General features: G+C 42.6%; 1 protein-coding gene across 4 annotated transcripts in view; it reads right to left on the minus strand.

The window, feature by feature from the left end:
• Window positions 1–1,853: 1,853 nt before the first annotated feature.
• The window catches only part of LOC147147315 (uncharacterized), a 315,327-nt gene continuing 301,322 nt past the window's right edge, over window positions 1,854–15,858 (minus strand). For 2 of the 4 annotated variants that reach the window (XM_086031864.1, XM_086031865.1), the window contains 3 exons: window positions 6,168–6,271; window positions 3,654–3,846; window positions 1,854–3,094 (listed from right to left, as the gene is read on the minus strand). In XM_086031864.1, coding sequence (XP_085887990.1) covers window positions 3,044–3,094; window positions 3,654–3,846; window positions 6,168–6,271 — 348 coding nt within the window. In that variant the 3' untranslated portion in view covers window positions 1,854–3,043. Of the gene's footprint in view, window positions 3,095–3,653; window positions 3,847–6,167; window positions 6,272–12,992; window positions 13,045–15,858 lie in introns of all 4 variants that reach the window. The other 2 variants (XR_015086958.1, XM_086031863.1) reach the window with 2 other exon arrangements.

Consider the following 15,858-nt stretch of genomic DNA (forward strand, 5'->3'; position numbering starts at 1 on the left):
AAATGGCGACAAGCTTCAACTCTTCAACCCAGTTTGCTCGGCCAGAATAATGAATTTGACCTTGGATAAAAGTAACCCAATCTGCTCAAAATCAGCTACCCAACGTGTGGGCTGGGAAAACAACCCAGCATTTTTTTAGTGTGAACTCGTAAACCTAAGAAACGTTAGAAAAAAGATGTCAGATTTCCGAAAAGCGATCCATTTTACCGGCCGATTACAAGTGCAGAGTATGTGTAAAGAGCATCATCCTCAGTCAAGTGTATTTTCTTGCATCTCTGCAGACATTAAAGATTATAAATGATTGAGGCGTGGATGGTTGCCTTTACTCGAGTGAGGATCATCTATCCCGAAGCAGGGCAATCAAAGAATGGAGGGAGGAATGTCAAAAAGAAATTTGCATGCGCAGCCACTCCCATATACACACACGTACAGTACAGCAGAGAGAGAGAGCGAGAGCGCGGGAGAGAGAGAGCGAGTTTGAGGCAGGGACCAATGAGGCAGTTTATATCGGGATTTTGTCTCACAGCCGCGGCCTCCTGGGAGAGGGGTCTGCCAATAACACTTAAGAGACAGAGCAGGAAAAGTAAGTGCTTTTATTACAGCTCATCACTCATGTAATTTCTGGCAGCATTTGTGATTACAGATCAAGTGATTGACTAACTACACATTTGGCAGCTGAGTTATGAACCGGGTTGCCTACCGTTCCAGCCCAGGCAGACTGTGCGCATCAGCTGTAACTCATCCCTCATCCCGGGGCGCTAAATCAAAGAGCGCACTGCAGCCGGAAGAGTTAAATAATAACTTGGGCTTTATTGTACATCTGTCAGAAATTAAACCTGCATGCACATCGTCTTGGCTCTCATGTTGGGGGTGAAAAAGGTTGGCTGGGGGGGGGGGGGGGGGAGATCAATAGGGGCTGCAGTGGAGGTATTGATGGATGACAGGTAGGTGTGTGTGTGCGCAAGGGGTTGGTAGGAATCACCCTGGGGTTAAGTTTAAAGCACAGCTCAGGGTGTTTAATCGACAGCTCTCACCTTGAATCGATTGGCAAAGAGGCTCCGTGCAGGCCCCCGGACATTATACACATGACCGATACTCACTCGCACACAACACACACACACTAAAACAAACCATGAGACAGTGTGGTGGGATGAGGGCAATTGTCTCAGAATTGTGTACTCTTGACAACTCAGTCAAGTTACCCAGCTCACACAAATTCGCAACAGAGAGGAGTTCATGAAAAACGAGCGCAGCGAACTCAAAGTGTAAAATATATATCATTGCGCTTCCTTGTGTTTTTTGTTTTTAAAAAGGTACCAGTGTTTTGCATGGACTATAAAATGTGAGCCAACGTAGTGATGCATCATAATCATAATCAAATAGAATCATAGGCCTCTGAATTGGAATTGAATCGAATCGTGGGCCTCGGAATCGGATCGAATCGTGAAGTTCCTATAGATTCCCACCCCTAATTATAACCCACTGCCCCTTCCCCACCCAAAACCCCCCCCCCAAAAAACAACGACACGCCCAAAGTCTTATATTGACATTTTTTGGGAACCTCCAAACACACATGCCCCACCTACAAATATTGGAATTAGTGAGTGTTGAACCATGAGTATGCGCAAGTCGACTGTACTTTATTTGACTGAATGAGTGATTGGACAACTGAGCTTGGTCAATGTGACAATTTCATGGGAATAAAACTAATAGTGACTAAAACTGATCCCAGGTTTGAGACAAACATTTGTCACAAAACAGGCCAGCAGCTTTATTACAAGTTGAAAGACGTGTTTTAAACTTGTTTGATGCATTATAGTCAATAAAACAACAGGATTTAAGAGTTTGGAAAACAATATGCAGCGAATGAAAACTTCAATTGGAATGTTGTAGCTTTCCAAGGTCATTTATTTTCATTTTTTTTTTTTTTTTATAAATAATGATCCAATTTTTTGTCAAACAGCCTCATCATATTCAGTCTTATCCCCGAAACAAATCAATTTCCTGACAGTGAGCAGAGCCATAGTAGCATGAACATGTGATTCCTGCCACGGAGATGTGCAGCCTTGAAAGCACTCCACCGTGAAATGTCTTACAACGGGCCAAGATCTGGAGGGGGTCTGGGATTGGGGGTTTGCTTATGTTTTTAATAAACAACATATTGTAAGCATTACAATGTCATCAACGCAGTTATGGAGGGCGAAATCAGCCGTCTCAAGTGGGGTCAGTTTAACACTCAGCGGCTCCCACAGACAGCTTGTAGTCAGTTTTCTGATGAGGTCAAAGGTCATGTGTGATGACTGGATGTTGGTCATAAGCAGTGTACACCGTGTGTCACATCAGTGGGAGCTGGGCTCGTGTTTTATTGCGTCACCGTCCTCATTCGGACTCTTGTCATCTAAGAGCACAATTATCTAATATTATCTGTGTGGCTTCTGTATCGCTGGTGCTGTTTCGATGGTTATTGGAACGCATACTGTATATCTTGATTTCAGATAGCAGACGCTATTGAAATACTATGAAGCTTCAAAGTTAAACATGATATTTTTTCCAGATTCAGTACTGGATGGCTGCCCACCCTGAATCTGGTTCTGTTCAAGGTTTTTTTTTTCTTCTGTTAAAAGAGAGTTTGTCCTCGCCACTGTGGCTCAGTGATTGCCCACAGGGGGAAATTGTCAGGTTTCTGTAAAGAACGCGGTTAGCACTACACAATAAGTGCCCTTAGAAGACTTCATTATGTTTTGGCAATGTTCAAAACCTAGAATTGAATTGAACATGACTCACCGAGTCCTTTAAGCCGTAGCAAGATAAAGTTCTGTGTGGTGAGCAGAGCCTAAAGGAAGGTGGAGAAAGAGCATTGTCATCTGGCGACCCTGGGCGGGCAATAACGAAGCTGTAAACTGGAGATTTGAGGCCGGAGTGTAATCTCACACGCGAACCGTGACAAGAGGACACGTTCCCATCCGCAGAACCCGCACGTCTCCCAGGAGGTCTTGGTTTGGGTCGGAGAATGGGACTCATGACAACTTGGGACAGAGTTCGGTTATCGCTTCCAGATTTTTTGGACTGACGTCGGCAGACATTTTTCTCTTTCCTGAAGATACAAAGACATACAGTAAGGAGAAAATGAGTAAATCAACGTGACAGCAGACTTCATAGCTCTCCGACGCTCGGTTCAATTTTCTGGATGTAGATGAAAACAATCGCATACTGTACGAGTGAACATTCTAACATTCTCAGTCGGATATCTTTACGATGACACTGTAAATAATCTTGATCTGCAAAACCAACTGCGGCCAGCTTTTCAGCTATTATGTCTTCTCGTGTTACTTTTAGCTGCTTTTTGTCCTCAAATCTTCTTGTGGAAGCATAGTGAAGTCATACCTCAAGCCTGCCAAATAGTTCATATTCTGAGTCTTATTTAATCCCATCAAAGTGATTGAATACTGCCTCTAGGTGTACACAATCCCTTTAAAACAGACTGAAGTGGATGGGTGATTCCTGTTTTTATGAAGTGTCACAGTTTGAGGAGAAGTTTCCTATGAGTAAAACAAAGACATATTTGGGGGGTTTCTTGACAAAGGCTTTGATGCTAGTTTATTAGATGGAATTATATCAGTCTTTATACCACTCCGGCTTCAGCAAAAACTTGCCTGTGAAGTCTGCTGCCCCCTCGGCAGTATGCTGGTACCCAGCGGGTCGGGGTCCTCCGCTGACATGGTGAAGACGACCTCTCTTAGAGGAATCAGCTGGCCCGCCACTTGCCTTCCCACAATCCAAAGTTGTCTGTAGAATGCTTGCTTCGTGTTGTGTCCACTCCGGATGCTGACCCGACCCTGTTGAATGCTGAGACATGGACCTGTTGCTCATTCTTTGAGCGCCTCTTCTTGATTCTGCACCCTCTCTTTCTTCATCTCTTTCTTCTTCTTCAAGGCCAACGTGTCTGAAGCCCCGTGAGGATAAAGTGTAATACACTTTTTCCTTACACTTACAATCCAAGATATCTGATGAATGAATGCCATCAAATGACATAATAACCAGCTACAATATCGAATCTAAATTGTGTGTGGCATCTATGAGACTCAAAGCTAATTAAATAGATAAGTGCAAAGTTATGAAGGTCACCAATGCGCAAAATAGTCTGGGGGACTTGGACTAAAGTTTTTTTTTGTATTCAGGAATTTAAATTACAGCATACACGAATGCACGGGCATTACATTACATTATTTAGTGTACCCATCTGAAAGTGTAGAGATGGAGAACTACTGCTGATTAAGTTGCCTTAATTAGTGCACAGTAAAATTGTAATTGGTCTTATTAAGGAGCTTAAATCTAATACCAGCTCTGTGCATTGCTGTCGGCTATGTGAGTGTCTGTGAGCATGGCCCCCCCCCCCCCCGTTTATGACTCATCAGCTCTCTAACAGAACATATGCACAATGTCTCCACAACATAGATAGAGATGCATAGTAGCTCCATTTATTTTTGAAAGAAAACAACATTTTGCCCGGTGTGCATTGCCGGAGCTCCCATAGACTGAAGCAGCGGCATGTAACGTCTCACCAGAAGCAATGGTACAGACTTGACGCAAAAGAAGAAGTTCACGGTACGGCGTAGCAATAATTGACCCCATTTAAAACATTCTTGATACCAATTAGAGGGCTTTGGGCGTAAATAATTTAATAGCTGTCTCTAGAACACACAAATAATTTTACCATCATGCATGTATTTGCATATTTGTGCACTACCACGATCTCAATCACTAACTATGCATTTTCAGGCACAAGCGCTGCTCTGGAAACAGACTTCTTAATGAAGCCTCCGCCACGTGAAAGTAGAACAGAAATACATACTGGCCCATTTCTGCCTTCGGTTCACCCTCCCTCCACTCATCCCCTCGCTTGTTCTTCTTCACCTTCTCCAAATCATTTGTTTTATTAATGTTCCGTTGTCTTTCTCTTTTGTCTCAATGAGTTAAATCACAACCTCTAATTTACAGCTACAGGCAAACACACTTGTGCAGACAAGCTTGCTGATGAGAAGGATGACTGAGAACATACGCGGGGAGCGGCGTGTGTAAAATTTAAAATGTCTGTTAAGTGTCCTTTTTAGCCGCGGTTATTTACATAAGAAAATGACAACGTGTGCATAAGAATGGCTGTGAAGCAAAAGGGGGGAAAAAAGGATGCGCAGTGGAGCAGAGGCGAAGCGAGACAGAGGGAGACGGGTGGAGAGAGTAAATCCAGTGACACCGAAGTGGGGAGCACTCAGGTGTGGTGAGAGGATTATACAAAACCCTGAGTATAAATGACAGTAAACACCTGAATGACAGAGAGACGAGGGGGGCGGGAGCTTGGGTGAGCGCCGCAGTTTAGAGGTCCTTGAAGGGAACATCATCAACACTTTGATGCTTTAAAGGTTGTACTTGAGTGTCAGAAAAGTTCCAGGAATGGTGTCACAAAAGCTAGATTTCAATTTTAAACTGTAAAGTTTTCTCTTTTGAAGTAAGCCCCCAGGACTCTATTACACTTTCCCGAACATCTCTGCCACGCCTTCCCGCCCCCCTGGAAGGATTCGCCGCAGCGCCTCGTCATGGCTATCTTGATATATCGTGCACATCTTCAAAACGTTCTCTCTCGACCGACGCCTTGAGCTTGGGGAAAGAGGTAAAAAATGCGGCGAAGCCAGGTCACGTGAGTGGGGACTTTGCTCCAGCACGGGTATGTTCTTTTCGGCCAGGAACTGTCAGATGCTCACGACATTGTGAAGAAGCACATTGTCATGGTGAAGCAGACCCAAGTTGACCTGCCACAACTATCGCCTCTTCTCATACTGTGAACGAAGCAAACGCTGGTGATCTCTTCGTAGATGTGCTGCTTGATCTGACCTGGCCCAAACTGAAGGGGAAAACTTGTAGTTTGGGTTTGAAAATATGTCTTGACTGACAACAATCTGGGGCAGAATATTTTACGCTTCCCAATCTGGATTCACATGCACAAAAACAGACAAATGAAGCGCGAGTGTGTGTGAAATTATGGGAGACCAGAGCATGAGCATCAGTTGGGGAGTCAGTCGGTGATTTCCACATCAACTATGCTCTATCAAGAAAGTCAAAGTAACGTGAATATGGAACATCGCTCAAGATAAGGTAGGTCTCTTTTATCTTACCTTGGCTGTTTCTTCTCTCTTTGGCGACAGGGAATTGCTGACGCAGTCTCCGACGTCAGTATCGCGTTCTGGGTGAACACAATCTGTGTTGTTCTCGCTGCTGCCTGAAACACAAATACACCTCCAGTCAATTTAAATGTCCTTTTACTGTGCGAAGGCCCAAGGATTAAAAAGTAATAGATGTGAAGTTCTATTGTGGGTCGTGGTTGCTCGGTGGGTGACCATCTCAAATATCTGAAGAAGAAGGAACGCTTCTTGTCTTTTGTGGCTTTTAACATTTCATAAAGGATCTGATATCCAGATTAACAAGCAAATTGGATTCTTTCATATCAAACCTCTCCACAAGGTTTTGTAGAAATTGGATAAGGGATTTTAAAATGTTGCTAGTGACATGCTAACAGACACAAAGCAGAAAACACAACCATTAGAAATGTTGAAATTATCCTTGAGATTTTGAACATTTTGAAGTATAGTGATAGCTTATCTGTAAAGCATTTTATTTCATGAAACAATGTACAGTATTTAGTCAGAAATAGGGATACTTGGAGGGGTTAATTCCTACCCTTCAAGGGGATATTTTCACAAGCAGTAAAAAGGCCAGTCATAATAGAGAAATGCTGTATTTTTGGTGAGTGAATCGAGCATTTAGAGACAGTTTCTAAGCAAACCTGAGGCATAGCGAACTGTATTTCATGCTGCATTGTCAACACGATTCAGCTATTTCTTGCATGGTATTTTTTTTGTGCACCATTAGCAGCAGTGCCAACACATTTGCCTCCTCTGACGGGACGCTCAAATGTGATTTTAACCTCTTGGCTTGGGGTTAAATTTCGAAGAGAGCCGAGTATGTTGCTTCCAAAATCTGCTCTTAGTTAAATCCCTCACCTCTGGAGCCATATCACTGTACATCGCTGACTCTACATGAGGCATGACCCTGTTGCCCCCCACAAACCCCCCCAACCCCCCAACCGCAACCTCCTCCTTCTCCTCGCAGTCTTGGAAGATAGAGGCGCACAGGGGAAAGGCACGCCAAGGCAGAAGACACTTTTAAGCGAAGATTAAAGGTTTTCCTTTTTAATCAGTCATTTGGCAGCAATGTTAGCATTTCACCCGAGTGTGGCTAAGGATCAATTTTTAATGCTGCGGTGCAGCGAGCAGACAGGGTGATTGGCAGAGTGAGGAGCTATTTACAAAGGGTCTATTTACAAATTTTCCATAGAAATACACTGAGGGCACAATTGACATCTCTCACAGCATATCAAATGAGCTCTTTCCCCGTACTCACGTCGTCACGAGGCATGACCTCAGCCGTTCCCTGATGATCACCGCTTCGTGTGCATGCGTGTGTTTACTCGTATGTCTCAAATGGAGGAATAATAAAGGCTCTACACCTCTCTTTAGTTGCACTGTGTTATACTTTATAGTGTCGCATTGCCAGGAGCTGGGTAACTAGGTCAATCAAGTCTGGCATAAACAAATAAGGAGAATATTCCCAGTGGAATGCGCTAATGACAAAAAATGATTTGATTGTATCACTCCCTTAATGCTTCCCACGGTATGAAAGGTCAAGACTTAACGATAGCCAAACGTTTTGGAGAAAACTATTCCTTTTAAATCGAGCAAAAATCCAGATCTTCAACTACAGTCACGCGTGAAGTCCCACAAGCGCTATGTATGTGTATATCGTGAAAGCACAGGAAACCCTGAGAGACGTCAATAAATCTTGTCAGACTTCAGCACAGTTTGAAGCTAAAGGATTAACTCCACATGCTTGTTTTGCCCTTTTTGTGATACCCCCACAGAAGGGTGCGCTAATGACAAATAGGGACTCGATTACATCATTCACTGCCATTGACGAATTTAATTGTCTTTTCACAATCCAGCCATTCAATCCCAGGAATTTATTTATATTTTTTTTCAAATTGTTTCAAACATTAGGGTAAAAGAGGGTCTGAAAATGTCCAGCAGTGAATGAGTTAAAGTACACAAGTTACGGTTAACTATATTTTACTCAATTATGACTATTAGAATACAACTTAATGTGGACATGATAAGTGCAGTAGTTTCACCCTTGAATGAATTGCTTCGATTTATTATTTTGGGAGACAAATCGGAGGTCAACCAGCATTGAAGGCACAACTATGCATTAATCTATCCATCTACCAATTGGCAATTTAGTGTAGGATAAGTGGTTTAGAAAATGGATGGATGTTATTACTAGCATGTTTGCAACCGTTTTTTTTCTTCCACTTTTCTTGGCCTGAACTCAAAGTGCAATAATCATGCTGTCACCTGGGAGGTGGATGGACTACCTCGGCAAAGGAGAAGTGCTCACTAGCACAGATGTAGACACATTAGTGAACCAAATTTGAGAGGATTAGGCCACTGTTGACAGTCTTGGATGTTTGAGTTGAGCTTGTGAAAAATAGGAGCAAAAACAAGGGTCGCATTTATATTTTTGTGCAGTGTACTGTCCATTACCACCACTCTACGTGCTGCCCTGTTTAATATAAGTAAGTCAATTTAACCAGTATTTTGTGGTGAAAAGTATGTCCTTGAAATAACCTTGATGTGCTCTACAATCACTGCTGTTATTTTACTAAGCGCTGGCTCAATAAGACATGGATTGTTTTATGACGTAGAATATTGACTTTGTTTTTCCGAGGAAAGTGCCAAGCATCCAATTCAAGGGTATACCATTTTACACCAAAAAGGGGCAGATAATTCAGCCCTTCAGCACCTCACAAGTTCATGTTTGTATAGACCTGACACTGATGTTCCTCCAAATCGGCTGTCAACAAATCCAACCTTGGACTACTCAGTCTCTCTGTCAATCCATCCAGCCATTCATCAATCCATTCACTCACACAGTCAACCAGCCCTCAAGCTGACCGACACACACAACATTGATCCAGTGATTGACCCTGCGCTGGTGGATCAATACGCTCTTAAATGGCACCATTGTAAGCGCTTAGGCACAATAGCAAGACGTTGTTTGTGCAGTTCATTTCCAACGGCTGTTTAGGGCTCTCACCCGAGCCAGCGCTCCATTTTACTCTACTTACCTGTACATGACTGTAGCAGTGAAAAAGAAAGTGCAATGGAGGGGAAAAAAAAATATTTTGCTCAGGATTTTCTGTGCAGTGCTAGTAATCCATAAAAAAACTACATGTAATGACTCAGGACAATTCAGTGCACCAAGAATAGTCTGGCACACATTTCTGAGGAATACAATTACTTAAATCATTTTCAGCAAATGTATATTATTCTAATAGAATTAACTTGAAGGAACAGTATTCTTGCAGAGGCTAACGTTCAGTGGCACAATGTGAAACCAATTGTGTGCATAGAGAAATCCTTTTGTGTAGGAGCTGAGGCCAACATATTGGCATTAAATGACTGGAACTCTGACAAGCCTAGGAGGTCTGTCACTGCGGTTCACAGGTCTTGTTAGCCAAGGTGTCGGCATGGTGGAAATGATGGTGCGTGTGTGTGTGTTGGGCGGGAGGGTGTGGAGGGTGACTTTAGACAGCAGTCCTACCTCCACCTCCTCACCTGACACCTGTAATGAAACTAAACAGGGCCAAGGTGCTATGCTATGTGTGTGTGCGTGAGTGTGTATCGTGTGGACGTGTGCAAAAAAGGAGCACAGGTGCTCCACGCTTGTTGCTGCTGTCACCAATTTGTCGGAGCCTCCAGACAGAAGTAGGAGTAAGGTGACTGAGCTCTGGCTTGATAAACACAGAAGCCCAGCTTCGATTTCCCATCCAGTCCACTTTGAAAACACATGGCTCTTCCTGGACACTCTTGGTCGGATGAAAAAGGAGGAGGTGGTTGATGTAGGCGGGAGGAGGTCTTAAGAGAGGAGAGCCACAACAGAGACTTGTGGTGCGTTGGCCTTGCAGTGAGATAAATAAAATAATATCCACGTGGGGGAAGGTAAAGAGACAAAGTGATGAGTGGAGTACATAGTGGAGAATTTGGGGAATAGATGAGCACTCTGGTGGTGTGCTTATGTGTGCTGAATGTAAAGCAAGATCGATAGGAGATAGACAGAAATACAGATGCATCAATGGAGATGATGACGCTGGCGATGGGGGATGCGTTAGATTGGGAGTTATAACTAGATGGGCGGATAGACAATATAGGTAGGGCGAATTGAAAATCTGATGGATTGGTGGATAAATATAGGTTGGATGAATGGATGGATGATAGGGAGGTGAATAGGTATGGACAGAGACACATGAGCAGGCAGGTGGGTAGGTGTCGTAAGGTGGGTGCAGATGAGGGCTGAACTGAACTGAGAATCTGATTTATTGTACATAAATGTGTTGGTTTTATAGATTAAGATTAACATATGAAAAACACTTTGATTTGCAGTGTTTTAAGCATTCACAATGAGAACGTCATAAAATTCTACCAAACAAGTGTGGCAAAAACATAAATCAGTCAATCAAAAATCAGATTACAACCATATTGCAAACAAACTTGTGGCTTCAATTTTTTCATGTTTCATGAAAGTCTATGTAAACATATGTGGTGCACTTCTTAAACATATAACTTATCGAGACACAATTAAAATAAATTAAGTCCATACATTGGTTGGTTGGCTTTCTGGATGAAGGCATTTGCCCGGATGGATGAAAGGCAGGCATAGATGGAAGGTAGAGGTGGTTAGGCTATAGGTAACTAGGCGCAAAAAGACAGGCATACCGATGCAATGTTAAAAAGTGGACTTTGATCCCTTGATTTCCCAACATACTCCAACGTACTTGACAGAGTGCCTATTTTTCTCCTCGCCTTCCCTCCATTTTATCACTTTCCTTGGAAACAACTCGCACTGCTACGCCTTTCAGCTGATATCAGAAGTTTAAGCCCAGCTCCAATTGGGTGTCAGCAAAGGAGGTGGGGCACTGAACTACCCTCTGCCCCCCTGGAGAGTTAAGGAGATCACATTTGAACCCCCACCTCCCGCCATCCCTAACTAAACCCCACCCTACCGTTCCCCTCCCTCCTGCCTTAACACCAACATAAGAGGACAAGTGTGGGCTCTAAGCACCAGTGATCAAACACGAGCGGCTGCTGGGTGTGTTCGGCTCAGGACGGTTGGCCTAATAGGATTGGAAGCCCCCAGGTGAGCCAAAGGACACCTCCAATCAGCCTGATTAGCCAAAGGCAGAGCGGCGTTTAGTGCTGATGTAGTAGCGAGTGATGCGCACTCCTAAAAGGATCACAGGGTTTGTGGAGAATATCAGAAAAGTTGTGAAGATGTGGATGACAACTCATGTCAAGTTTGGTACAAGACTGTTGGAAATGGGAAATTACTTGTAGGGCCTTTATCATGCTATTTTAGGCTTTCCAAAGTTAACTATCGGCATATATATGTTTATATATTACCTTTAGCACAATGGGGATCTAATGTCTCAGGAAATGTGAGTAATTTTAGTGGCAATTTTTTGAACCTGCAAGACGACTTTGCTCACTAAAACCCCACCTCTTCCCGTGCGGCTGCCACGCCCCTTCCATGACATTGTCTGCTGCGCGGACCGTCCCACGAAACAGTAAATAGTAATAAAGATGGGCGAAATATTGTGGAGCCTTACGTCCTCGAGCCAGAGTCAAGTGGCAGCATTGATTCACTATTCATCCATGCACATGGTAATGTGTGTAACAGGTACGGTTGTCTTTTATACAACAAAATACATCTGCCATATTGTGCTTGACCTACGAAGCCCATGTTAATGCATTCATGCTAATAGTATGTCATCATTTAGCTAGCGGTTTGGATTTTCATACAGGTCTGGCCTCGTCATCAGGTTCGATTGTGGGAATTGCACCAGTTTGAACGTTTAATCTCCCGGCCAAGCCACTTTGGTCCTGGCCAAGGTTGACCAGGGAGTCCTCTGAGAAATGACGATCACAGACAATCAGCTGCTGGATGGTCTGTCGCCTGGGAGCTCATAGCACCGTGTTCCAGTTGCGCTTGTTGAGCGTCCCACCATTAGGTGAACTTCGAAATAATTTGAAAGAGCAGAGCTTCAGCCGCGGAGGCCGGCACCTCGGCCGAGGTGGTCGCTCATAACGGCTCTTTGCTGGATACGTTTGTCAGGCGTCCTGCTGACTGCTCGGAGAAAGTTTAGTCTGCACGGGCGGTATGGGGGTGGCTCACTCAATCCCACACAAGATTGAGATCCCAATAATTTTCTTGGACGTGGGGGAGCTGTATCTTAGAGAGCAGGAATGAGCAAGAATGCTCAGAGACGGGTGAATGGAGGTAAACATCACTTTTGTTTTTGTTTTGGTGAGGATTTAGCATAGCATCCAAAAAGTTGATTTTGCATGATATAGGCTTTTCAGGTAAAGTGACTTTTTTGTGGCTGTTTGCATAGTTAACACTGCCTCATGGCAGGATACTGTACACAGTATGTGCATTTCGTCTATTGCAGGCTACTACTGTACATATGAACAAACAAGCACTCACATGTACCGCACACTAACAGCACTTACAGCTACATGCACGGACATGCAACACTTTTATAAACTCATAAGAAACAAAAAGAATTACTAGAGACTGGGATAATATCTGACTAAGCAAACATCATCCAGCATGTAAAACACACAATAAAATAGCACACATCAAGATGCTGGGTCCGACTGTGCAGTAATGATGCTTCCCCCTGAAATGAATTATGGTTTGATGAGTGGTGAAAGAGAATGAGGAGCAGCAGAAGGGATCATTTTACAAATGTAGAGTGGTGGAGCATAATCCACCAACTTGTATTTTAATGTTTTGACTGACCCAGAGACAAACACAGATTTACATACCTAAAGTGAGTGTCATCATGTGCCAAGTACCACAAGCATCATCATCACGTACCTGCAAACAGATCAAATGTATATTTGGATATTCATTCATGAATCCTGAATCCTTGTCACTTTGTGGGCTTCGCAGTTCACCAGATTTTTTCCCAGCTGGACTTGAGAAGCAAATGCTTCCTCCAGCGTGGACATGGATTTTCAGCATTTCAACTTGAGTGTTGTGTGTCACGTGTAGGCTACCTCGCGGCTTGACAGTGGGACACGCTGTGGGATCCAAATCCCTGATGCTCACTGGGCAGGCACCCACAGGTGATTTGACCCAAGACAAGAAACTACCCACTTGCTCAGAACAAATATTCACATACACACACACACTGTGTCATCTTGCCACAGGGCGTTCGTGTCATGTTACCTCCCTCATCCCTCACTCATGAGTGTGTCCCCAGGTTGATTGTAGGTCTACTTATACAACCCACACAATTACTTGTACAGTAGAAATAGCAGAGCTGAGGCTCTATAGGGATTCAGATGCCAGTCTAGCTCAGATTAGCTCCTTGCTGATCCTTATAACTTGTGATTTCTTCCGAATTGGAGTAGAAACACTGACCTTGACTAGCAGCAGTTAAATGGAACTGAGAATTACACCGTCAGCTTGGTTTGCTTTAAAAGAGGGAGTTCATGTACAGCTCTGTATTGAGGTGTGAACGCACACATACATGGTTAGTTGAGTGGTGCAACATGCCCGCACACACATGCTATGTAATCTACGTTATCAACAAAAACTCAAGCATGCCATCACTCATCTCAGTATGCCTATTTATGCCTTCCACTAATAAATTTTTATTTAGCACCTACATTGAGGACTTTTAAATTATAGTGTACAATAAACCTGGCACGCACAGTTCCAAAGCTCTTTCAGGGAATGTTAATGTATTATAGTAAGCAATTTCCCAAAGTGGATTACAAATTTCACATTGAGCTTTTATAGCATATTACAATAACTTAACCACATCTAAATGTTCCGCATAAATTGGAAAATATGGGCTGCTTAATATGCTGTTTTTTTTTTTTTTTTTTTTTTACAATAAGAATCCTTCTGCAAACCCTGCCAAGCCAGGGAGCATGCTGGTTTGTGTGGTGGGCGAGTCAATAATCTTTATGAGGTGGGTTTTAATTACAAGGAGATAACAGAGTATCCTCCTCAAGGCAAGCCTCCATCAATCTCTATTCTGCATCGAGCCGTATGTAGCCTCCGCGGGCGCGCGCATTTTATCTTTTAATCTCCAAGAAGCCACCCTCACAAACACACGAGGCAACTGTTGCTCAATGCCGCCTCCGCCTCCCTACACACAAATGTCCACTTAAACAAGCAACACATGCTTGTGCACACATTTACTGAGCGAGGGATGCAGGAACACACCTGCAAACTGGCAGGGTAATCCACCTAAAAAGGTTAAGGCTGATGTCCTGGAAAATGATGACAATCTAAGAGGTCACATCAGTCATGCCGCATGCGCTATAAGGTCAGCTTTCCCATAAAGGTCTTTTCTTAAATAATACTTCATCTGAAGTCCCATGTCCACAATTTCTAACATTATGAAGTCAATTTCTTATTAAATCTTTTCATTTAACTCATTCAGTGCCAAGGACATATTTATATGTCTTGATTTATAAATATGTCTTTGGGATTGAATGAGTTAATCAATCAATATTTATTTAACTCATTCACTGCCAGATATTTGTCTTTTCACAGTCCAGCCATTTAATGCCAGGAACTTATTTATAGATTTTCAAATATGTTTCAAACGTTATGGGAAAAGAGGGTCTGAAAATGTCTGGCACTGAATGAGTTAACTCATTCAAATTCTGCTGTAGTTGAAAGCAAAATCTTCACATTTTAAATCAGTTGAATTTACTAAGCTTAACTTTTTAACTGACTGACTAATGTGTTGATGACTTCCATCATTGCTGCCATTTCAATTAGGTCATTCATCATTGGCTCTATTAATCATGTGCTGCACAAACAAGGACATGTTTAGTCAACATTTCTATTGTTCTGTTTGCTCCCCCATAAGCTCACATAGATTAACACGAGTAAAGATGAAAATAAAACATATTTTACACTTAACTCGATAAAGATTCCTGACTATAAAACCATTATTTATTAAACACAATACATCAGTGTTTAACAATAAACTATCCTGCATATCGTCGCTGTCCTGTGAAAAACACTTATGTCCAATTTTTGAAATTGTTTACATTTTCATGTCAATGCATGCGATGTCTGTAACGCAGAAACACCATTCACATAAAAATAAGCAAATTAAAAAAAATGGATATAAGCGTTTTTCATAGGACAGAGACGATATGGAGGGTGGTCTACAAGGCATTTTACAGCATATATATAAATAGATAGCCACCTATGTATCTATCTATCTATATGTGTGTGTGCATGTATGTGTGCGTGTTTAACAAGTACATTGCTGTAAATAATGTACATAAGTAAATAAAGTAAATAAGTAAGGTACAATAATATGAGGTACTGTATAATTGATTTGTTTCACACACAGCACTCTGCAAAAGTCTTAGCACCGTTACATTACTTGTTTTAGTAATTCAACAATGATCATAAAAACGCCACTAAATAGAACGCAGACCACCACCAAGGATAAACTATGAATAAACAACAAAAATAAACAATTCATAGCACCATCTGTTTGTTAGTTAGCAGGCTACTTCCTGGTTATTGGAGGATGGGGGCACCGACAGGAGGTGCCAGTAGGATTCTGAGGTTGGACCGTTCCAATGCTGTCATATTGACTAACATGGTTAAAAAAAAGGACCCTTTTACAGATCATTACCAAAAAGGATA

This window comes from Filicampus tigris, chromosome 5 (genome assembly GCF_054856515.1).
Source record: "Filicampus tigris isolate MCC_2025a chromosome 5, RoL_Ftig_1.0, whole genome shotgun sequence".
In the NCBI taxonomy this organism is placed as follows: domain Eukaryota; kingdom Metazoa; phylum Chordata; class Actinopteri; order Syngnathiformes; family Syngnathidae; genus Filicampus; species Filicampus tigris.